General features: G+C 33.5%; 4 protein-coding genes across 5 annotated transcripts; 3 read left to right on the top strand and 1 right to left on the bottom strand.

Annotated features, from left to right (window-relative positions):
• Positions 1-10,064: 10,064 nt before the first annotated feature.
• Positions 10,065-14,378, bottom strand: LOC146951570 (uncharacterized). Of its 2 annotated transcripts, none has more exons than XM_085747573.1 (3): positions 13,992-14,378; positions 10,977-11,250; positions 10,065-10,826 (listed from the first exon to the last, which is right to left on the bottom strand). In XM_085747573.1, exon 1 carries the CDS (start codon positions 14,362-14,364, stop codon positions 14,008-14,010), a length of 357 nt encoding a protein of 118 aa, XP_085603699.1. In that variant the 5' UTR covers positions 14,365-14,378; the 3' UTR covers positions 10,065-10,826; positions 10,977-11,250; positions 13,992-14,007. The 2 variants fall into 2 exon arrangements, with proteins under 2 accessions (XP_085603699.1, XP_085603700.1); XM_085747574.1 differs by lacking the exon at positions 10,065-10,826 and adding an exon at positions 12,641-12,712 and having other exon boundaries at positions 10,997-11,250.
• Positions 10,525-12,415, top strand: LOC146951571 (aquaporin NIP6-1-like). Its single transcript, XM_085747570.1, has 5 exons — positions 10,525-10,838; positions 10,988-11,212; positions 11,365-11,559; positions 11,762-11,823; positions 11,931-12,415. The coding sequence occupies exons 1-5, from the start codon at positions 10,596-10,598 to the stop codon at positions 12,136-12,138; spliced, it is 933 nt and encodes a 310-aa protein (XP_085603696.1). The 5' UTR covers positions 10,525-10,595; the 3' UTR covers positions 12,139-12,415.
• Positions 14,379-15,220: 842 nt separating the features above from the next.
• Positions 15,221-19,560, top strand: LOC146951569 (Golgi SNAP receptor complex member 1-1-like). Its single transcript, XM_085747572.1, has 5 exons — positions 15,221-15,352; positions 17,260-17,499; positions 18,408-18,575; positions 18,878-18,991; positions 19,258-19,560. Exons 1-5 carry the CDS (start codon positions 15,317-15,319, stop codon positions 19,369-19,371), a joined length of 672 nt encoding a protein of 223 aa, XP_085603698.1. The 5' UTR covers positions 15,221-15,316; the 3' UTR covers positions 19,372-19,560.
• A 2,649-nt stretch (positions 19,561-22,209) lies between these two features.
• LOC146951568 (zinc finger protein 1-like) lies at positions 22,210-23,286 on the top strand. Its single transcript, XM_085747571.1, has one exon. It carries the CDS (start codon positions 22,357-22,359, stop codon positions 23,098-23,100), a length of 744 nt encoding a protein of 247 aa, XP_085603697.1. The 5' UTR covers positions 22,210-22,356; the 3' UTR covers positions 23,101-23,286.
• Positions 23,287-23,968: the final 682 nt, after the last annotated feature.

Here is a 23,968-nt window from a genome sequence, read left to right as displayed (position 1 = left end):
ATGGACACAGACTCTGAGGATGATCAAGATGATCATGCCTCTGATATGGTAGTTGACCCCACTCCAGACCAACCATCAACTAGCTAATCCTTGACTACAAATGACCAATCATCATCAAACCTACCCATTATACACTTAGCCCCTCCAAAGCCCTCTAAACAACCTTCACCTCCCACCATTTTCCTGGATTCTCAAGTACTACAAGATGTGTGGGAAGATATTGCTTCTGAAGTTCTCAGACTGATAGCAGGAAGAAATGACTTGGGTCATCAAGTTACCTATCAGAAGCAATGGAGAAGGATCAAGGAAAGGGTCATCAACCTGATTTCAGCACTGCATGATTCCTGCATTGAGGCTCAAGAGCAAGCCAAGCAGAAGCTGGAAGATTGGTTGAATGGAATGAAAGAGGATATTGGAGATGTAGAAATTCTTGGTACTTGGGTGAAGAACCCACTCAGTATCAGAGGCAGAGAACCTGGTGAATTCCTGCCTAAGGATTTGCATCTGATTATCCCTTCTGAGATCCTGGAGAAGAATGATGCACCTAACCTGGCTCTAGCTCAGGAAAACAAGGAGCTCAAAGAAGAAAATGAAAGGCTTGAAATAGAGCTACTAGAGCAGAAGCTGAAGATATCAAAACTGGAAGCTGATATGCAAGAAGCCAAGATCAGAGAAGACAACTACAGAAAAGAGATGGACAAGAAGTATGTTGATGTTCAAGAGCTTCTGAAGAAGATTTTAGAGAAATAAGCCAAACCCATAGTTGCACACTTTTAGCTTATTTTTTTTGTCTCTTTAGGCTTTTAATATTCTATGATCATCTCTACTTCTGATTCAGTTCTTTTCGCTTCTGATATTATATGCTTCTGAATTCTTCTTGCTTTTGAATATCATTAACTGTTTATATCATATGTGTTGTTATTTGCTCTGATAATAATGCTTGCTATGCTATGTTTATTTAATTTTTTTTGAAGATGGTTAATATGCCTTAAAATAATTTGAATTATGCTCTGAACCTTTAATCTTACATTTTTCTCATCTCTTCTTTTTGTTTATGTCTTTTTGCTAATGACAAAAGGGAGAGTATATGTGATAGTATTTAAAGGCTCTGAACCCCATTAATAATATTTGAAAATTTTGAAAATTTATATCCTTTTGTTTTTACCTTAAAACAGTGTATCAAAAAGGGGGAGTATCAAATTTCAAATAAAATTAATTGAACCATTCTTCTTATCTATAAGTCAATTCTTTCAATTTTTTTTAAGCTCTGATATTATTGTGCGAAAAATGAATTTAATTAACCTGGATAGAACTTAGGGGGAGCTTACAAACCTCACCTTAAAGACTATCAGACTCAGGGGGAGTTAGAGCTTACAAACCTCAGACTCTGAGCTTACAAACCTCAGAAACCCCAAAGTCAACTCGTTAATTAGATTAACAACAATTGACCAATTTTAAATACTATTGTTTGTCATCATCAAAAAGGGGGAGATTGTTGGAACAAAATGTGTTTAACAAAGAACCTTAAAGAGTTTTGATGATAACAAGGTATTAAAAATTGTAAATTGGACTAGCTAATATTTGTTCAAGTGTACATGACCACAGTTAAAAAAGTTACATCATTAATTGGTTCTGAATGAACAAATAAAGAGCAAAAGAAAACGAAGCTTAGCCGCTTCTGAAGGCAATACGCTCCTGAAGACGGAAAGCGCTCCTGAAGTCAAGCTGCTCCTAAAGAAATGGTGCTCCTGAAGATTACTGCTTCTGAAGACAAGAGGTCCAGAAGCCACATCATCAGAAGCTACATTATCAGAAGCTGCATCATCAGAAGCTGCCTCATCAGAAGTCATTTCACCAGAAGCTGAAGATCAACTGGTTTTGCAAAAGATTCAAAGATTGAAGAATCAACACTGCAAAAGCTGTTTATTGGATTCGAAAACATAGCAGAAAATTAGTGGAACATTGCAACGGTCATTTCAAAGGTGTTTGAAGGCATGTGCTTGAAATTTGGACGAAAGCGTTGACATTGTACTGTTGTACGAACTGCACAACCACCTTCTCCACTACTCTGTTTTGTGTCCACACTACAAGACAAGAAAACAGCTCCAGAATACGGCTTCGCCTGCATAGATGTTCCTTTGGTTAAGGAATGGATTTCAAATTGGTTCTTCATAGGACAACAACCAAATCAGGCAAAAGATCATTGGTGAAAGATCAAGCTTCAACAACGACTCTTTGATGTGCTGGCAATTTCACAACGTCTCTTTCACACCTCTATATAAAGGAATGAAGACTTAGAGTTTTGGTAATGCTGAACAAAAGACTCACAACATTATTACAAGTGTCAAACCTCTGCTGAAATTGTTCTGCATTCACTTAGAATTTCTGTGTCTCAAAGTCATATCTTAGAAATTCTTAAGTCATTGAGTCTGTATCTGATTTGTATTGTGAGCACCTTTGATTGTATATCAAGTGTTCAACCTTAAACAGCTTTCTGTGTAATTTTGTTTAGTTAGAAGTCTCTTGCAGTTGTGCTTGAGCAGGGAAGTCTCTTGATTGTGTTCTTGAGCAAAGGAAGTCTCTTGCTTGTGTGCTTGAGCAAAGGAAGTCTCTTGCTTGTGTGCTTGAGCAATTGTAATCAGATATTACTCTTATTGAAATCTCCTTGGAAGTGCAAAGGGGGATTGGACTACTTCCGGATTGTGGAAGGAACCAGTATAATTGCTTTGTGTCGTTCTTCTTGTCTCTCTCTGTTTTATTCCGCTGCATTTAGATTCTGAAAACCACTTCAGAAGCTGTTTCACTTAGCTTCTGACCAGTGTGTTCAGTTTTTAGAAGAAATGAAGAATTTTCCAAAACACAATTCAACCCCCCATTCTTGTGTTTTTTCTCACCTTCATAATATCCTCAATGTAAGTCTCCATAATAAAGAAAAGAGTATTTTTCAACAAAGGATATTTGTTTCTCATTTATAGATAATTGACATGTAAGATTCTCCCACTTGATAGAGAATGATAGTTGGATTATCAATCCAAGATTTTTAAAATATTCAAACAAATATTCAACTATATTCTCTATCACACAATGGTCATGTCAATTAATATTACACCAATATGATATGCTCATCCCCTTTATAATAAGAGAACATGTGTAATCAAATTCAATAAAAGAATTTAAATTAATTAAATCATGGCTCAATAAAAGAATTTAAATTAATTAAATCATGGCTGACCTCAAAAAGGTGTAATCAATTCTACTTGTATGTAGAGTCATTAAGCTTCGATGACTTAGAGAAAATTCCGCACAATTTGGCATATTGTCATCTCAATTGGTTCGTAAAATCAAATCAAACCAATATACCAAAAGAAAGACTCTCATAATACATCAATAAAATACAAGGATAACAGTTTTTGATTGCCTTCAGAATTGCTCGAAAATTATCTTTTACGATATTCCACAATTGAGCATTCAAATAAGAACAAGGCAACATATAATTTAATAATTATAAATTCATATACATTGATATTTGGTGTTATGATTGATAAAATTGAGTGTAAAGTAATTTCACAAATACAACCCTTTAATAGAATAATTCACTTCTATAAAAGAGAATTTCATAAATAATATTTTAGACTCATCCTTGGGAATATATATCTCACAATTTTTTTATTTTTTTTACATATTTCACCAAATGAAATTTATTCCCATAAATAAAAATGTGAAAACAATGTTTGGAAATTATTTCCAATCAAATTACTCATTTTTCAAAACAAATCAATCCACCAAAATCAAATCAAATCCTTTTGAAAATACAAAATTTGATCCATAAAATATTAATCATGGTGTTTCCTTCCGGATTTGTGATAAAATAAAATTATGCATGATGGAATATTCATATAATAATCATACCAATATTTATTCACATTAGATGCACACGCACAATGAATCACAACATGTGAAATTTGTTTCAAAAACCGCAAACCTTATGGCAACAGAAATAAATATAACATCAATTTTTAGTGACAAAAACAACATCAAAAGGAGTAGCACAAAAATACATGGTCTTAATTTGAACATGACTACTCAAAATTGTCTCTGGATGCACACATGCAATTGTAATTCAATCATGATAAACATATTTTTAAAGCAACTTCAATCTATGCATAAACCAAATCTCAAATCCACTCAAATAATACAATAGAAACTATAGTCATATATAAAGGAAACTATCCATAAACTTAACAGAAGAAGGAGCCACACAAAAATGGATCAATTTACCAATTTCACATGTATTAATACATCTTTGACACATATAAAAATAATAATAATTGAGCAAACAATTATTAAACTCAAACCATCTTTCATATTGATCAAGAAAATTTTCCAAAATTCCACAAAGAAAACAATCAAAACTCTTGTTCAAGTAATTTCAATGAAAATTGTTTGCCAGATATTCAAAGACCGAGCACATACAACAATAGGAAATATTTTATTTCTCTATCAGTTAGTGATTTTGAAAATTAAAACAATTTCAATGATTCAAATTGAACATCAACAAACAAAATCTTTTAATTCAAAGCTTCAAACTCTATGCTCAAGATAAGAACAAATTCTTGGAAACAAAGTTGTATCTTTTAAACCAATATGCAAATTCACATCAAGTGAAAAAACCATATATCAGCCCAAATAATACCAAAGTGAAAATAGTATCAAATTTCAAGATATAGCAACGATGTTAAAAGAAAAATGAGTCAAAGTGAAAAGATTTAATTCAAATCTTTCAATTTAAGAATCAAATGACTCAAAATAAATCGATATCCATGTCCATTTCATAGTACTTGAATTCAAATATATGATGAGAAAACATATATTTTCCAATCCATATTTAAAATAAAATAAAATAAACTAATATCCACAAGATATCCCTTTGGTAACACGTTGCTTTAGTCAACTCACGTCAAAAATATATATATATATATATATATATATATATATATATATATATATATATATGTGTGTGTGTGTGTGTGTGTGTGTGTGTGTGTGTGTGTGTAAATTGTCCATGCAATATTTGATATTTGAATCTTTTCAATTTCAAAGTAAATCAAATCTACCAAATAAATTCAAATCCACATTTATATATACAACAAACAGTATTTGCTAAACAATGGCTAAATCTTCATACATGAAAAGCCTAATATTATCCAAAACTTTAACCGATCCAACTGATTGGTATAGTAACTGAATCGTATCAAAACCGAAAATCAAGAAACTAAGGTATAAATTGATTTACGTGGTCATCAAAATAATCACGATGACATAGATACTTTTAAAAACCATTCATACCAAAGACATACACATAAATTGATTCAAGTTTTATACTGAAAACTCTTTTCGGTTAAAGCTTTTTGAACAAACCTTGATGCTATGATGTGATAAACCTCAAAATACAATGTTTTATCAAGTAAAATTCCTCAATACTCAAGTCACACATATATAACTAATTAGTGTTCATAAGGCAATCGACTATTGGATGTAATCGAATGAATTGATCAATTTGGAAATATCACAATTTAGGATAATTTACACTTGATAAAATAAAAAATATAAATCGTAGGCATAAAATTATTGAATCACCAAATATTTGGCCACGTATCACATATATCAATTGAAACAATGATTATCACTTAACCGAAGCATATATGGATACCGTAAAACAATTGTCAAAACAATCGAAATTAGGGTTCATAGATACCGTAAAACAATTGTCAAAACAATCGAAATTAGGGTTCTAAATCATATAATAGCAGGCTCTGATACCACATTTAAACAATTTAATCATAAAGAAGATCGAGTTATTATATGAAATTAGAACACACTTACTTGGAAACCATGATCACCGAACTCGCCGAGATTTGAGACAAAGTCTTCCTTCCCCTTTCACATGCTGCAAACTTAGGGTTTTCAATGGGGCAAACCGCTAATGAGCAGAATAGTCAGAGTGATGGCGAAGGGACCTAGCCTCTCTATTTATAACCGTGCAACCCTAGGCACCACCCATCATAGTGTTTGGGCCTACACTATGTTTCTACACAAATCAGATTAAGTGCCCAAAAGCCCATTATCTATTGATCACTTTTATTAGGGCCTAAGCATCATCAAATGGATCACAACATCAGTCCGTTTTTATTAAAACCAAAACCAACAATTGATTGCAGCCCACAAAATATTAGAAGAAATTCTAACAAGGAGATCCTCCTACTAAGTTTTGACAAAGATTTTTTTTTTTGACAAAAACAAAACGATATTCATTCATTCATATTGATAGAGTATATCAGATACAAACATCGCTAAAAACGCAAAGGATGAATCTGCGAACAAACTCACAGCACCCAAGTTAATAGCATACAACGGCAAAATGCCTACAAATAATATGATAAACCCTAAGTCACCGAAATACCCATGCTTCCGGATCTGCAACGTTGACGCCCAAATCATTGGTTGATTTTGTAATTGACTGATGTCGATCTTTCAATAGGAATTAAACGAACACCGCGACAAGACGCGAAAACAAACGCCGCACAAGACGACAAACAACACAACGTCGCACTTAGACGACGAAATCACAAAAAACACAACAGGAAAAACTTGATATATGTGAAAATCACTTATTTAAATTGAAAGAAAAGGGAAAAAAGATGTAGAGGGGTGATTCTAGGTCAAAAAATGACCTAAAACCACCCCTCCTCGATGAACGAAAGAGAAAGAAAGCTTAGAGAGAAGTTGGAGTTTCTCTCACTAGAAAACTAGGGCCTGAAGGATTATAAAAAAAATAAGTTTTGACAAACATACATAATATATAAGTTAGACTTGGTCCAAGAAATGATAAATTTGTCATGCAGTGAAAGTGTAAAGATTTTTTCTAGTGCCGGTCAATTTTAACTGTTTGATGGTTACAAAAGTTTGGTTTTCAACATATTTAAATCAAAAATCATACAAATGTTGGTTTCTGATTGATTAACAATGTAAACAATTTCACATTGACAGTGCATTTTTGTCACAAAAAAAAAAAAAAACGCATTAACATTATTCTCATTGTTTTATTAGACAGACAATTTACTATAAACACTACAATGTACATCCGTAAAACTTGCATAGGCGTGTTGGATAATAGACGAAAGCAACAATAGAGATGAATATTACTGTATTATACTATACAAACATATATCTTTCTATTACAGTGTGGGTATCCACCGATAATACTATTCGTAAGACTTTTATTTATTTAATTTTTTGAAGGGTAGTTTAGTTTTCTTCCTATTGTAAATTATGTAATTACACTTATTCTATTACTTGTATCCTTACTTTTGTCCATTGCAAACTATACGAAAGCTCGTTCTCCTTTACTCTTCTATTCTTCAATCATCTCTCTTTTTATATGTATTATTACTTCTAATAGGCAGAATAATTTTATATTTATCCTTGTCAAAAATGCAAAACGTGGAGCAATCAGAACCATCACCTTTTCCTCTCTTGTCTAAAATGAATAAAAAGTAGTCTTACACACATTCACAAACTGTAAAACACTTAGTTAGTAGGGAGTGACATTGAGGTTTCCTTCAAGAGCAAAACAAGTATAATAAGTGCTCTTGATGGGCCATTTTGACAGATATATTGTGAAATGTGAAGGATTTTCTATCGAATTTTGCTCTCCACCCTGCACTTTTCGCTCGCGCCCTGCAACCATTCCGAAAATACCCCTGTGCTTGTTAACTAGCGCAAGTGTAAAAAAACGGGACTTAAATTTTACACTTGCGTGGCGCTGCATGAGTTAACTCACGCAGAAATTAACACTTACGTGAGTTAACTCACGCAAAAATTAATACTTACGTGAGTTAACTCACGCTGTATTGTTTTTCATAAAAATTATCGCCTTCTTCTCTATTCCTCTTCTCTGTTCCTCAAGTACAACACACCATAAAAACAACAACACAACACAAATTCATCATCTTGTTAATCAATTTGTACATTGTATTCATCCCAAACTCAGAATTTTTTATATTAAAAGATCTTAGAAATTCATTAAAAAACAACACAACAACAACACGACCCAGATTTTTGTTATTTCTTATTTTCCTTATTTCATCGCAGCAGCAACTCAAAATTCATTGGTTAGATTGCTTTAGTTTTACAAATTAAACTAACCAAAGGGAGATATTTACGTACTCTCTTCATGTCCCTTTATCCTAATTTGGTTTTTACTTAAGGTTTTTACTTAAATGTGCTTTATAAATTCATACATTCAGTTTTAAATCATAAGATTCATGTGTTTCATCCTGAGATTTCTTTTGCTTTGTACTTCGAATCTGCCTTTTTTAACAGAAAGAATAGGGATATTGAAGATAAACAGAAAGAAACTATTCTTTCTCATCACAGTGAAAGGCTGCGTGAGTTATGAAAAACAATACAACGTGAGTTAACTCACGTAAGTATTAATTTCTGCACGAGTTAACTCACGTAAGTGTTAATTTCTGCGTGAGTTAACTCATGCAGTGTGACTTAAGTCACACAAGTGGAAAATTTAAGTCCCGTTTTTTTACACGTGCGCTAGTTAACTAGCGCAGGGGTATTTTCGGAATGGTTGGAGGGCGCGAGCGAAAAGTGCAGGGTGGAGAGCAAAATTCTTTTCTATCAGGGTTAACTTTTATAGCACTACAGACAAGATAAATAATCTCATTTCAAAGGATTTGTGGTTTATAATAATGAACATGTTCCATCATCAAGCTCAATTTTATTCACTCATATATTGCACCGACCGTGTCTACCAATTATAGTATAAGAAGTCTTTGAGCCAAAACTACCTTTAAATGAGCCAAAACATAATTAGATAAAATTAAAGGTTTTACATTATTGAAGCCATGACAGACAAAAATAAAAGGAACGGTGCGCATTACACAACCTAGTATATAACTTGTGATAGAAGTATTCTCTATTTGAAGTTGACCAATTGATGCAAATTGGACAAAGTGGAGGACAAAATGATACAAAATGCCAATTCATTTGACCCTTAGTCTCATTATATTGATGGAGTCTCACTTTTCAACCTAATGCATGCATTCTCTTTGATGTTTGAAGTCCTCTTCATTTTTATGAGAGGGTCTCTTCTATTCACCGATACTTTTAAAGTTTTAAACCAAGCTAATGGTTAAAATGTTTTTCACAATCTAGTTAGTGCAACAACAAAGCACGAAGTGCAAGTAACACTTACCCTAGCACTCACTTTTTAATATTCTATCTTCTAATCGGTGAAATCCATGTAGACTCAACTATATTGGGAATAAGTGTCACATAAAGTGATGAGACCTATATGAATTTTATCCAATTAAAAAGAGTATCGAAAAGATTGTTTGAGTGATTCTTGCTACTTTACAATTACATGGGTACCATACCAATGTTTAGATGTGTCGGAGAAAACTTGAGTACATGACTGTTGGTGCTATTCTTCAATCACAACATTTATTCGAATTATTTATTCCACTTATACATTACGATTCTATTATTGTTTTGAAAAAGGCCTCGTGACATGTTGTGATTGGAGAACAACATCAAATGAATCCACAACACTACACTGAAGTTTTCTCAATTAAAATAAACCATTAATAGTAATCTATTTTTTCTTCGTATTCTTTTCTATTTTGTATTGTTTACAATGTTAGCCAAATGAAATGTTGAGTGAGTGTCTCAACCATCAATTTGATAGTTAAATCCAAAATGGCATTTCAACTTTAAAGATGACATAGTGCAGTAATTTTATAGGCATCTTGTGATAATAACTCATCGTGAGAGTGAAAAGGGACATGAAGGAGGAAGAGAACCACAAATGTTCAAATCATTGAGAAGAATTTGTGCCACCTATACCGGCATGCATATTTGGAGGCACTTTTTGGGTTTTCTCCTCTACCCCTATATGATGTGATGCTTCACCAAGTAAAATAAAGTTAAGACTTCAAACATAATCTCATTGTTGATTATCCTAATTCTTGAGCAATGGCACAACACAGCAATTAATAAAAACCCTGTAAACAACAATTAGTTACTATATGATATTTTTGTTGTTTAATACACTCTCATGATACTTAGGCAATTTTATAATCATGATTAATTAATTGGCCATGCTCTTTAAGTGAGTGAAGGAATGAGCTGCTACAAACTTGCAGAAATTAAGGAGAACACAAAAGGAATGACCAAGGAAATTGATGAATGGAAAACCGTATATAATTGATGCCTAGTGTAGTGTGAACCAAGCCTCTTTCCTAATTTCCAGAGTCTAGTAAGAGTCCCCTCAGAACTGTCCCACCGTCCACTTCCACATGCTGCTACCTTTTTCTCATATATCAGTTTCAGCCACTAATTTGCTTCCTTTCATTTCCATAGTGATACTAGTCATGCTATATAATAAGTCAACTCTACACTCTTGCTTGCTATAGCTATATATACCCGACATACAATAGCAACAATAATCTTAAGCCCGTGCTTCTGTACTCTAATTTCTGACCCTTTTCTTGTCTAATGTAAATTTACCATTGACTGTAGAAATGGAACATATTAATAATGAGGAAATTCCATCAACACCAGCAACACCAGGCACTCCTGGTGTACCTCTTTTTGGTGGGTTTAAGTCTGAGAGAAGCGGGAATGGTAATAATAAATATAAGAAGTCCCTACTCAAGAATTGTAAATGCTTCGGTGTCCAAGAATGGAACTTAGAAGATGGAGCTCTACCCACAGTTACCTGCTCATTAATGCCACCCCCTCCTCCTGTGCCTCTTGCAAAAAAGGTATATATTACTTTTATTATTATATACATATAATACAACTCTGTATATTTATGTGTGTCTAATCTTTGGTCTAATGTGATCAATGTAGACCATATCATTGAAGTGCTAAGTAGTAGTAATTGATTAATCCAAAACTACCTGTGTTACAGATAGGAGCCGAGTTTATAGGGACATTGATTCTGATGTTTGCTGGGACAGCCACTGCTATTGTGAACCAAAAGACACAAGGCTCGGAGACTCTGATTGGGTGTGCTACCTCTACTGGTCTTGCGGTTATGATCATCATCCTCTCCACCGGTCACATCTCTGGTGCTCATCTCAACCCTGCAGTCACCATTTCTTTTGCTGCATTGAAGCACTTCCCGTGGAAGCATGTAACCAAAGCTTTTCCTTAATCCTTCAGCCTAATTTCCTAATTAAAGTTGTTGAAATTAACATGAATTAATTAAAGCTGTACTTAATTTGCATGTTTAATAAATTATAAGCATGCATGTGTGTAAATATAAAGTATAAATTATAATTGCAGGTGCCTATGTATATTGGTGCACAAGTTTTGGCATCAATATGTGCTGCATTTGCTCTCAAAGGGGTTTTTCACCCTTTTATGAGTGGTGGAGTCACCGTTCCTTCCGGAGGATATGGTCAAGCTTTTGCTTTAGAATTCATTATCAGCTTTAATCTAATGTTCGTTGTCACGGCAGTGGCCACCGACACAAGAGCTGTGAGTATTTGTTCCTATAGTAACTTTTAGCTAATAAATACACAAACTCATTCAAGTTTGAAAAGAAAAAGAGAAGGAAGATGAAGCCGACATAGGGGATAATATCATCCAAATTAAAATTTGAACATATGCTTGGATGAAAAATCCCCTTCGCGTGAAGAGCAATTAACAGAGTCCCTAATTGATGTTTATGGTTATGTAGGTAGGAGAACTAGCAGGAATTGCAGTGGGAGCAACTGTGATGCTCAATATACTAATAGCAGGGTATGTCTATGTCCTAACTCTCACTTATCACTCTCAACATACTCTCTCCTTCTTCCCCCTATCCCCACTTGTCATGAACATATACATGATGGTGCACTGCGTTGCAGGCCAATAACAGGAGCGTCAATGAACCCAGTAAGAACTCTAGGTCCAGCTATAGCTGCAAATAACTACAAAGCCATATGGGTCTATCTCTTAGCTCCAATACTTGGAGCTCTAGGTGGGGCAGGAACTTATACTGCAGTCAAGCTTCCCGAAGAAGATGATAATGCAAAGACTAATGCTTCTTCAAATCACCCCAGCTTTAGAAGATGATCAACTTCTTCTGCCCCCATGCTCATCAATCATCATAAAATGACACTAAAGGATGATTATGTTTTGATATATATATATATATATATATATATATATATATATATATATATATATATATATATATATATATATATATAAGTTTTGTGTGGAAAAAAAACAAGCCAAAATCATTTGGCCATGTGCACGAATTAGATATACAAAATATAAAAGTATTATAGTGTATGATGTATGTGTCTATTGAATTAAATCCAAGCAAGCAAAATTGAGTGCTCTTTCAGTTTGGTTCATGCAAATACAATATTCTTCTCTATTTTCTTTCTCCTTACATGGTTAAAGTAAAAGATGGAACTGAAAAGCACTAAGTAATTAATTATCTCTAATTACATAGGAAATAACCATTAGCAACAGATAAAATATTGGTCTACAAAAATTTACAGAAAGTTCAACTCTTGATTAGAAAGAGCTGGCAGTAATCAGTGTCAAGCATAGCAATGACTCATACCCCACAAAGACGTAAGTTCAACTCTGCCAGTGTTGGGACTCGTTGGCGGGCAATCTGCTATGATCCTTGAGGCTTACCCTGACCTGGTAAGTCCCGGGCCCAACTCACCTAAATTTTTCTTATTGAAGGAAAAAAAATGGCATTTTCTTTCACGTTTATTAATAATTTCAAAGTAAAGTTATTGATGGGCAATCTGCTTTGAGGCTTGATGCCTGTTTGGATGGGCTGATTTGAGCTTATCTACTGACATAAGTTATAACACCCAGTTTGGGAAAACTTGTGAAAAGACCTTGTGACATTTTTCATTAGCTTTTTTCAGCTTATTTTCATACCTTCTCCAAGATAGCTTATGAAAACAGGTGGAGTTTCACATGGGACATGAGAATCCTTTCCCACCATGGGAAAGGTTTTTTTAGCCACTAGATTGTTGATTTTATCATGGTCACACCACACTATATTATTTTCTCTTTCTCCTTCTCTTTCACCATTCTCTTCAACCTCCCCATCCACCATGAACCCACCACCACCAATGACTACAACCTCCATGAGAATTGATATGTTCAGATCTGAAATTTTACATTACAATATTTTCCACCCTCATGTCCTCCTTTAAACGCACACACCACTTCCGACCACCACTTCTACCACCATATCTTCCCTTCTCCGTCTCTTCCTCTCCCCACTCCCTCCGCAAAACCACCCTCTCCGTCGTCTGAACAGTAAAGATACACGGTTTCTACTTTAATTAGCACTCAAAACAAGAATTAACTTAAACTTTATAACTTTTTACTAATTATCCTCTTTCTCTCTCAAACCTAAGCAATTAATTCATGCAAAAGGCTGGCAAAAAACTTTCAAAAATTTTCCTTTTTATATGACCTTTTGATAATTAGTCAAAATTTTCTTTTATTATTATGATGATTTTGATTTTTTTTTGTCACAATGGGATTTCCACCAAGTAGTTTGGCAGAAATATGAAGTGATTGTGTTTGGGGTTTATGAGAAAAGGTAGAGAAGTGGGGGAGAATAGCGATGGAGGTTGAAGAAAATGGTGAAAGAGAAAGAGAAAATAATATAGTGTGGTGTGACCATGATAAAATCAACAATCTAGTGGCTAAAAAAACCTTTCCCATGGTGGGAAAGGATTCTCATGTCCCATGTGAAACTCCACCATGAAAACAACTTATAACACATAAAAAAACAAGTTAACCTCATTTTATCTTTTGCTATAGAAATAGCTTATGTAAACTTATTACATAAGCGCTTATGATGTGATATAAGCCGTTTATCCAAACACTATATAGATTCAGATATATATATATATATATGATTACTTAAAATATTCACATACCTGAATGGTGATGAAATCAAACAAGGGAAATGCCTTGAGATTGAGGAGGATGAGAGCGATGATGCGGAGACGTTTTGGATCGGAAAACAGAAAGAGCGAAGGAAGCGATAACAACACCGACGATATCAGCAATGGCGTCCTTGAAGGAAGCACCGGAAGAGCGGAAATAGCCGAGGTGATCGGCGGCTTCTTTAGCGGAGCCGGCGAGGAGAGAAACGACGGATCCGATGGAAATGGCGTGGCGGCGGAGGAAAGGATGTGAAGTGAATGAAGCGAGAGCGTAGAAGAGAAGAGCGATAGTGAAACACATGATGATGTGATAGAATTTGTCTGCGCCTAACCATGGGTCTGTGTCTTCATCTTTCTTCTCCATTCTTTCACACAACTCGGTTCTCTTCTTCTTCTTCTTTTACTTTTACAAATTCCATTTTCATGTTCTTTTCAATGTGTTTTGCCTATTTTGCCCCTGTCAACAAGGCGGCGGTAACTCAACTTACAGAGTGAGTAATTACCTACATTAATGAATGTTAGAATGAAGGATCGATCTTACATGATGTGATATTGTAGATAGTGGACGCTTCCTTAGTTATTCTAACTCTATAAATACCACATTGTTGAAATTATTCAAGATCTTCCTAGCGAATACCTTTGACTTATACAATGTGTGCAAGATCTTCATAGATCGATGAAGTTACAACTTACACTCTTCATAAAAAAGGCAATGGATACCTTTGACTTGTAAGTGTGCTCTAATTGAGAAACAACTTTGACATATACACCAAACAATATTTTTGACTTTACGAGGAACCTTCAATTGATTTATATCAGACCAATATGTCAAAAAATTTACATATCTATGTGGCTAAAATTAAGAAATCAAAATGATTAAATTTTTATATTTTATAGTTGAATAATTATTTTACATATGTATATAATGATGTGTTGTCACGTTAATTAATGAATATAAAAACACATGTTATATTTATTATTTGACGTGATAATACATGATTGAATGCATGTGTAATTTTTTTTTTTTTTTGACAAAATGTGTAATTTTTGTTAAATTAAAGTATAAAATAATTATATATTGACATATGAAAATAATAAATGTCTTGTCAAAAAATGAAGATAATAAATGTAAATTTTTTTATTTTTTTTACACAAGATGGTATTGTGGATTACGAACAAAGCAAGCATATTTTATGTTTTTAAATGGAAAAAATTATATTATAGAGAAATGAAAATTGAAGAAGCGGTGTGGTCGTCGTCTGTGGCGTGTGAACAGACGGCGTACTTGATCGCGTAACTAACCATCTCATCCATCCATGGAGGTTCAAAGTTGGGATTCCCTTCGCAAACAGGTTTCAATTTCTTCACTTTCTTCTCTTTTTCTTTGATAAATCACGTTAAAATTCAAAACTATGATATGGGTTTGTGTAATTCAGAGGTTTTTCATCTCAAAGTTTATTTTTTTAATGTTTTATTTGGTTGTCGGTGATGGGGTTGAGTTTCTACCCTTTTGATATGGTTTATAGGTTTTGAGAATTTTCTGGTTTTGTATGGTGATAGTATAGTTTTGAGTGATGAATTGGAATGACATGATTTTGACATTTTGGGTTCATCTAGGATCAATGATCTATGAAGGGACATGACTCTTACGCATCAACACACCAATAATTATTTGAAAAAATGATTTAATTGAATGTAGTCACACGTGTCTATGACACTTGTTGGACACCTGACACACCTATGATCAGAAATGTCAGTGCTGCATAGTCAATGATTTGTATAGTAGTTTGACTAGTTTCTGATGATAGGGGCTATAAATTCTGATCTTTGGTTTAATTTTCAGTTTTAATTTGCTTAGAAAACAAGTTTGTAGGTTTGAAATGCATGTTTAGATTAGATCCTGTGCAGCCACTATAGAATTCAAACTGTTTATCACTTTTTAATCTAATGGCTCTGCAGTGACTGCTTTGGATAGTTTTCAGTCTTCGGTTTGGTGATCTTACATAGCATAGAATGAATATTCTGATGTTTTACGTGTGGTGGTACGGACGGATAAATATTTTTCTTCATTCTAATTACTTGAACCACCTCACCTTGTCATATGAAAGTCTAACATGAGAGGATTCATTCTCGGTGGGTGACTTACCGGTTGTAAGATGCAAGAAACAATTCATGAACTTGATTTCTGCATATACAGCAACATAAGTGGGGTTGACTGCATGGATCAAACAAAGCCATAATGTTCTATCATATATCTTATCAAACTCATTAATTTCTAGATCTTTTTTAATAGTTTCTCCATGTCTTCCTCTGCCTCGAGTGATTTGTACATCGATTTCTGCATATACATTCGGCGATAACCTGGATAAAAGATTGATTCGGACTGTTAAAATTTGTTGATTTTTTTGAATAACTTATAGATAAATTGATATTTGTTCATTTGTTTCCTATTAGTATATGCCTCTGGTGTATATAGTATTATGCATTTCTTGTTAAACCTTTTCCCAGGGCATAGGGTCTATGTTCTTTTTGTTATTTTGGGAGTAAGCAGTCAGAAGATAAGTATGAAATCTAATGATCACGTTGATGTTCTATTTCTCGCATTTATTCTTGTTATATATCTGATGACTGTATGAGTTATGACTATACTAGATTAATATACACTTCACTGCATATCAAGATATATTTTGTTAACAACTCGCTGTGTTTTCCCTTTTTCAAAAGCAAGTTTTTGTAGAATCTCTATCACCGCTTCTGGCTAATACTTATTCAAAATAATTTGCAATAAGCTTAAAAGATCAAATAATCAAGATGACGGCAGTATTGGTTAATATTGTCATTTTATGCACTAATCATCTTGATCAGACTTCTGGATATGATAGCTAAATCATTTGAAATCATATAACCGTAATCCGTCATAATACAGATAAAAAGACGACTTAAAGTTTATGGAATTTCAGTCATACTAGTTGTTCTGTTTGTAATTATAATACTTAAACATGTATTCAATCACTTTTTTGTTGTAGCAAAAACCTGTATAACTTGGTTTTTCTGTGCTATTCATGATTAGTCATTAACTCATTATAGCACTAATAACATTATATCAAGTAATTTTGTTGAATTGGGTTTTTTTTTTCTTTCTTGAAGGGATGCATAGTTCAAGTTAATTTTAGTTTTTTAGGTTTACTATTTAATATATTTTTTTTGTTTTTTAGGCAAATTATTAACAGAAATTTGTTGTCTTTTTAACCTTTTGCAGGCAAGAAAACTTGAAGCTCAGTTGGATGAGCAGATGGTTTTATATCGTAAATTGGTTTCAACGAAAGCTTCTACAAAAGGTGAGGCAACAGAGAGTGATCTGGAGTCTTGGATTGAACGTTTACTTAATCAACTCAAACAAGTAAACTCACAGATGCAGGCTTGGGTGTCCTCTGGTGGGTCTGAAATGGTTTCTCATACACTGACTAGACACCAAGAAATTTATCAAGATCTCACCCAGGTATTATATCGTATGAGCTTGAGCTACTACCCCAATCATTATGTGTGAGCATATTATTATCATGTAGTTGTGGCTTTATTGCATTTTGTGTAAAACCTATTTGCAAACTGTACTCCCTGATGTAAAGGGTTCTTTATGATAGCTGAGAAGGATTTGAATTTAATATATTAAGCCTTTTCATTTATCATTAAATATCATAACAAGTTTTGCCTAATAAATTTATACTTGACCTTCAGTTTCAAAAGAATTCTCTTTTCAACAGATGAGAGAGGAGTATAACAGAGGGGTAAATTTTATTGTTATCATGTAAAACTTTCCTTTTAGCTTCAGAAAGACTCCTTTTTTAAAACACAAATTGCACCTAAAACATTTGTACATTTTGTCCACCCTGTTTTGATTCTGAAGTTGACATCTCCGTCCTCCGTCGATCTCCCGTTGCAGTTGATCCACTTCTCTGTTTTTAAGAACTAACAAATCTGAATCTCATCTCCCTTCTACCCCCACTCTTATTTAAACTAAACCTTCTAACCTCTCTGGCTAGTCACCTAATTGTTCTAACTGGCAATTGATACTTGACTGTAACTGACTTGTAACAAACTATTGATGCAATTTGCAAATCTCTACCACCCTTTTATTTCAATTCCAATGTCTTATAGGATGTCATTGCTAGTTGAAATAGAAGTTCTGTAACATTATTTATTATAACTTTTTTTTTTTTTTTTTGAACAGCCATTATTTATTATAACTGTTATATACTTTTTAATCTTCTCCATCAGGCCTACTCTGTTGCTTTGTGATGTTAGGCTTGTTTATATTGATTGATTAGTTATTTCCTTTATATTTCAAATATTTTTGTCCTAAGCTTAGATCTGTCAGACACCAACTTGTTAGATGTATTTGAAATGCAGGAGTTTTATCGGCTCCGGTCTAATCTTAGAGCTAAGCAAGAACACGCTTCACTACTTGATGATTTTAAAGAGCTTGATCGAACAAGATTAGATTTGGAAGAGGGTGGAGGTTCTGAACAGCAAAACCTCCTTAAAGAGCGTGCATCTATCAGCCGCAGTACAGGACAGGTTGTTAACATGAAACAATTTTGTTATAAAGTTCTGTTCTTTTATCAAGATCGTTCCACTGGAGTGTGTCACTTATTATTTACTTATATATTTGGATACTCTACCTATGAAATTATATATAAGCTTTTAATTATTTGATCTATGCCGCTCCAATGCCATCTTTAATCTTTAATATGAGACATTTGCCAAGTTAATGGATTATTTTTTCCTTGAATGTTCATTTGAAGTTTAAATATACAGATGTCTGATCCACAGCTGGGGTTGTTCTGTTTTAATATACTGTGTTTATTCTTGTACTGCAGATGGACACTGTTATTTCACAAGCACAAGCAACACTCGGTGCACTAGTCTTCCAGCGTTCGACTTTTGGTGGGATCAATTCAAAGCTCAGCAACGTGAGCAGTCGCCTCCCAACGGTATGATTGCTGTTGAAGTTTAAATAAATATTGAATAAGGATGAAGATTAGTTTTAAATAAATATTGAATAAGGATGAAGATTAGTTTCTGTGAAATATGATAATAAAATTCATCTTTCATGAGAATGAATAAATTGTTCAAAATATTGCAGTCTTATTTGATTCTGAAGTTTTTTTTTTTTTTGTCTAGGAGAATTCCATTTCTACTACACAAGTTTTATTTCTCTACGGTGTTTGTTTAATGACGGCTTTTAACAATGTTGCAGGTAAATACTATTCTGTCAGCAATAAAGCGAAAAAAGTCGATGGATACCATTATACTTGCCCTTGTTGGGTCCGTATGCATTTTTCTTATTTTCATCTACTGGCTAACCAAGTAAAGATGATGTTTGTTGTGTTGGTAGCTTGGGTTTAATCTATATTCTATTGTATACTTGTCTATTATGGGGGGAGGGGTAATGCATTGTTTGATTGCTGGTGGCTCTTCATCTGAATCAAAGCCTAGTAAAGATTAATTTGTGAAATGAATTTTTTTGACATCAATGTATAAAATTATGTGTTACAATTCATAGTTCGGATATCATAGCATAAGAATAATGAAATCTAATGTGCTGAATCCCTTTCCCTCTACAAATATTTTATAACCTTCAGTTTGAGAATAAAAACTAAATGACTCTTTCCTTTCACTCTAAAAATTCTATCCACCTGAATTGTTACATCATATATCTGGATGTAGAAGTTACATCATATATAACCATGTAGGATTTGAAGGTCACTTCCTAAGCATCACTACATTGTTTTTGCAATTAAGCACAAGTAGTCTATTTCTTTGTAATATAATGAATCAAATATCAAGGGAAGTAGATAAAAACGAAACAAGTTCTTTTGGCCTGTAGATGGAGTGACAAATATCATATGAAACTCACATTTGAACCCGGACACCACAGAGGATATTCAACCTAATAATTTCAGTATTTGTCAAGTTTAGTTAGGAAAATTAGAACAAGTTCAATTGTACATAGATTACAATTTCATCTCAAACAGAACCAACATGATTACAGTTCCAAAGTACTTGAGAAAAAAAATCATGTTAATTTCTCTTTAAAATAAAGGTGATAATATGAAATTAAAGAATCATGGTGCAATCGTGGCTGAATGAGCGCAGGGAATTTAGTGGAAAACTTTATCTGATACATTGCAATCAGTTGGCCACTTGGTCTAGCACATATATGCACAAAGATATAAGTTAGGTGTCTATATAGCTAATAAAGTTTGAATAACTTCAAACCTTTACCCACCAATTTGTCTGATTAATTGGATGATGTCAATATCCATATGTGTTCAAGAGTAATACACACAGTTTGATGTTGACATATTCAAGATCACTATGTGAATTTGTAAATTGAATCCTCTACAGCTACTGCACCAAACAACAATCGTAGAGAATTTGAGTTTGCGAGTTTAATTTGTTACGGTGTATATTAACTAAGTGTATGTTTGGATGAGCGTATCGTAAATGGATATTACACTTAAAACAATACGCTTAGGTTTGTATTAATACGTCAAAATAATGGAGATTACATACAAATCTATAGTCACTTAAGTGTATCATTATGATATTAACTAAGTGTATGTTTGGATGAGTGTGTAGTCTCATTTACGTGTTCCTAGACATGTTCACCGTAGAACCTATCGTTTTAAGTTTGCTGTGTTTATCATATATAAGCCTTGATTACAAATATGTGCTAAATTGGAATGAAAATATATGCATTCATTCTGACCTTTTCTAATTCATTGAACGTATGCAATTTATATTATACTAGGAGCTATCGTATAAGATTCTGTATGTAAGAAGAAAAGGTTTGGTCTGTTGTATTTCTAACTGGATGATACCCTTAGCCTTAATGCTTTTTCCTATCTGAGGCAGACAGACATATCCTTTTCTTGTCCTTATCCTTTTTTTGTCAAGGATTTTGAACCCAAACCAAACTTGAACATGATCTAGGAGGAATAATCAATTTCAAAAAGTTATTACTTGTCCATCAATGTCAGAGAAAATTTCTTTCTAGGTACCACAGTATGTGATTTTCAATGCAAGTCCTTAGGCCTCAGTCGCTTGTGTCCAACATTTTGTATTGGTTGAGGGAAAGTGAAAGGTTAAAGTGAGGAAGTAGGGGACCTTATTTGCTCTAATATTGTATTACTACATGATTAGCAAATATGGTTGGAACTTACTAGAGTATTAGAACTTGGAATATAGATTCCCTGCTGCTATCACTGTGTCATGCAGATAAAGATCTCAACTGCACCATCTAAATCAATAGTCGAGATTGTTTAAAATTAATTTACTGATTGCATAATCTAAGGGATTGATATCAAATCAATGGCCGAGATTTTATTGCAGGGAATCAAGGTCCTAGAATTTTACTGTTGCTTATGCCTACACTAGTGAAGATGTGTTTGGGAGACAAATGGTACAATAGTTTAGCTTAGTGGAAACTTAACTAACATTTTCAATTGCATATTCAACTTTTGTTACCTAATCTAGCTAACATATTCTTTATGATTAAATAGTAATTCCACTTGAAAGAGAAACAATATAATTCCACTTCAGAAAGATATAGCTTTGAGTATTTTGGAAATTAAATTGTCTGTAGAATGATGCCGCATGTGGTGTGGGGCAAAAGAAGCATTATGTTGATATAATATTGAAGACATGAATTATAGATGGAGATCTTTTAAGGAAAAAAGTTAGGATTAGTTGTCTCTAAATAGGAAATTTTCATTTCATGCTTTTCTACTTGAAAGATAAGACATGAAACTGTCTTCTGAAATTCCTAGAATAGGCTTCAATTATTAAAGTTCCAAGGCATTAATTTTACACTATCATTCAAGAGAAATATTTTTAGTAAAGAGAGAAAGGATAAAAAAAGAATGGTCCCACACTTAACTATGACATGGTAGAAAAATTTGCACCTCATAATAAGACTAATGACCATACCATAGTTTGTGATATCATCTCAAATAAATATGAATCTATAACTTAGGTTGGTTTCATTCTGAAAGTTTACATTAAAGTGACAGATAGCTGTGAGTGATGCTTCAAAAACTTAAAGTCATTCATGTAACTGAACTCTCTCTCTCTCTCTCTCTCTCTCTCCCCACAACACAAGAACCAATGTCTTGATTTTTAGGTCTTGATATACTAGGACCTTGTAACTGTAAAATAGTGACATCTGTTTCTACACATATATAACACACATCATTTATTGCTACATTACATCATTCATAAACTTCTTTCTTCTTGTTAAACCAAACTTTGATCACATATACAGAAAGAAAATTATTGCATATTTTCCTACCACATGGACCTTCTAAGATTAGAGCCATGTTTATCTAATAATTTGAACATCTCATTTTCTGAGAAGAGACAAACAGAAAATGAAGAGAAAAAACATCTTGTACTAGATTTAACTCTTCCTAGTAAAGATTCTTGTGATGATGAGTCAAAACAAGAACTCAATCTCATAAACTGTTTCGATACAGAACCGTCCATGTCGATGAACTCTTCATCGGAATCTAATCATGGTAATGAATTAGAGCCAAGGATTTTCTCATGCAACTATTGTCAAAGAAAGTTTTATAGTTCACAGGCACTTGGTGGACACCAAAATGCACACAAAAGAGAAAGAACTATGGCAAAAAGAGGGCACAAATCTGTGGCTTCGCTAGATTTTGAACACAGGTACTCAAGTATGGCTTCTCTACCTTTGCATGGCTCTTATAAAAGATCACCATCATCACTTGGAATTCAGGTGCACTCTTCTATGATTCAAAAACCTTCTTATCAAACACCGTTTTTCGGTTTGTCGCGTTACTGTGGTCCAAACCAGTGGCAGAAGCTGCCTATATATTCACAACCAGCATCAAGGAATCTTCATGTTGAGGCAGAAACTGATGGATCATCATCCTTGACTAGTGCCATACCTACAAGATCAGGGAAATTTTCTCCAAGAAAGGTGCAAAATGGATTTGGAGGTTATAATGCTACAAGTTTGAAGAATAAACAAGAGGAGTTGCAGAAGCTTGACTTGTCCCTCAAACTCTGAGTGCTTTTACCATTCATCTCATCATATTCAATATTGTGTCTTAAATTTTTCTATGTTGACTAAAAGCTGATATTATTAATTTGTCTTTGTTATAATGATTGATGGATTAATTCTTCTTCGTTGGTTTATTTGAAAATTATTAGAAGTTAAAAACTATCACACAGTTCAAATTTGCTTTGTACACTATGGATGAATTTCATTAGCTGGTATTTTTGGTTACAATATTAGTTGGTATACTTTGAAACTAAATGTAGCCAATACACAAGGTTCGGGAAGGGGTCCTACCAGTTTTGTGTATTGTACGCAACTTTACCCTATTTTTACACAAGAGGCTGATTCCAAGACTTCAACTCATGACCTCTCAATCATAACAATAACTTTACTGTTGCGCCAAGACTCCCACTTAATATCATTTTCTATTAAGGTTCAAAATAAATTATGTTCTCAAAATTGGTATATCTCATGATCTGTGGATTATTGCAGTTTCTAACTACCATTCTTAGTCTTCCTAAGCAAAGGATAAAGATATATGAATTGAGGTTAATTAATTGTGTTTGATATAGTAGCTAGTTAGTATAGTACTCACTCCGTCTCAAAATGACTGACCTAGTTGACTGTTTCACATATATCAATTCATAATTTTGACCTTTAATATCATTGGTTACCTGTTAGTAACAATTATAAAAAGTTGATATTCTAAAAATATTCATCGAGACAAATCCAATATCTTATATATATGCTACCATTTCTTTACATACTAATAAAAAAACATGGTTAAGGTATGTTATGTGAATAATACACGTACTCAAACAAGGTGGATTTATTTGGGAGTACACTTATTGTCAACCTAGGACTGAGTTTGGATCTG

The sequence above is a fragment of the Medicago sativa genome, chromosome 2, assembly GCF_051527215.1.
Source record: "Medicago sativa cultivar Bolivia chromosome 2, Bolivia_mono, whole genome shotgun sequence".
Taxonomy (NCBI): Eukaryota; Viridiplantae; Streptophyta; class Magnoliopsida; order Fabales; family Fabaceae; genus Medicago; species Medicago sativa.
The sequence above is the reverse complement of the archived record's forward strand: the minus strand, read 5'-3'. Positions and strand labels throughout refer to the sequence as shown.

What these genes read in the sequence shown, in the direction of transcription:
- LOC146951571 (XM_085747570.1), top strand. Translation starts at nt 10,596, where the DNA reads ATGGAACATATTAATAATGAGGAAATTCCATCAACACCAGCAACACCA. An exon ending in CTGTGCCTCTTGCAAAAAAG is followed by an intron (nt 10,839 to 10,987) that starts GTATATATTACT and finishes CCTGTGTTACAG; the next exon opens with ATAGGAGCCGAGTTTATAGG. An exon ending in CTCAATATACTAATAGCAGG is followed by an intron (nt 11,824 to 11,930) that starts GTATGTCTATGT and finishes ACTGCGTTGCAG; the next exon opens with GCCAATAACAGGAGCGTCAA.
- LOC146951570 (XM_085747573.1), bottom strand. Translation starts at nt 14,364, where the DNA reads ATGGAGAAGAAAGATGAAGACACAGACCCATGGTTAGGCGCAGACAAA.
- LOC146951569 (XM_085747572.1), top strand. Translation starts at nt 15,317, where the DNA reads ATGGAGGTTCAAAGTTGGGATTCCCTTCGCAAACAG. An exon ending in GGGATTCCCTTCGCAAACAG is followed by an intron (nt 15,353 to 17,259) that starts GTTTCAATTTCT and finishes AACCTTTTGCAG; the next exon opens with GCAAGAAAACTTGAAGCTCA. An exon ending in TGAGCAGTCGCCTCCCAACG is followed by an intron (nt 18,992 to 19,257) that starts GTATGATTGCTG and finishes ACAATGTTGCAG; the next exon opens with GTAAATACTATTCTGTCAGC.
- LOC146951568 (XM_085747571.1), top strand. Translation starts at nt 22,357, where the DNA reads ATGGACCTTCTAAGATTAGAGCCATGTTTATCTAATAATTTGAACATC.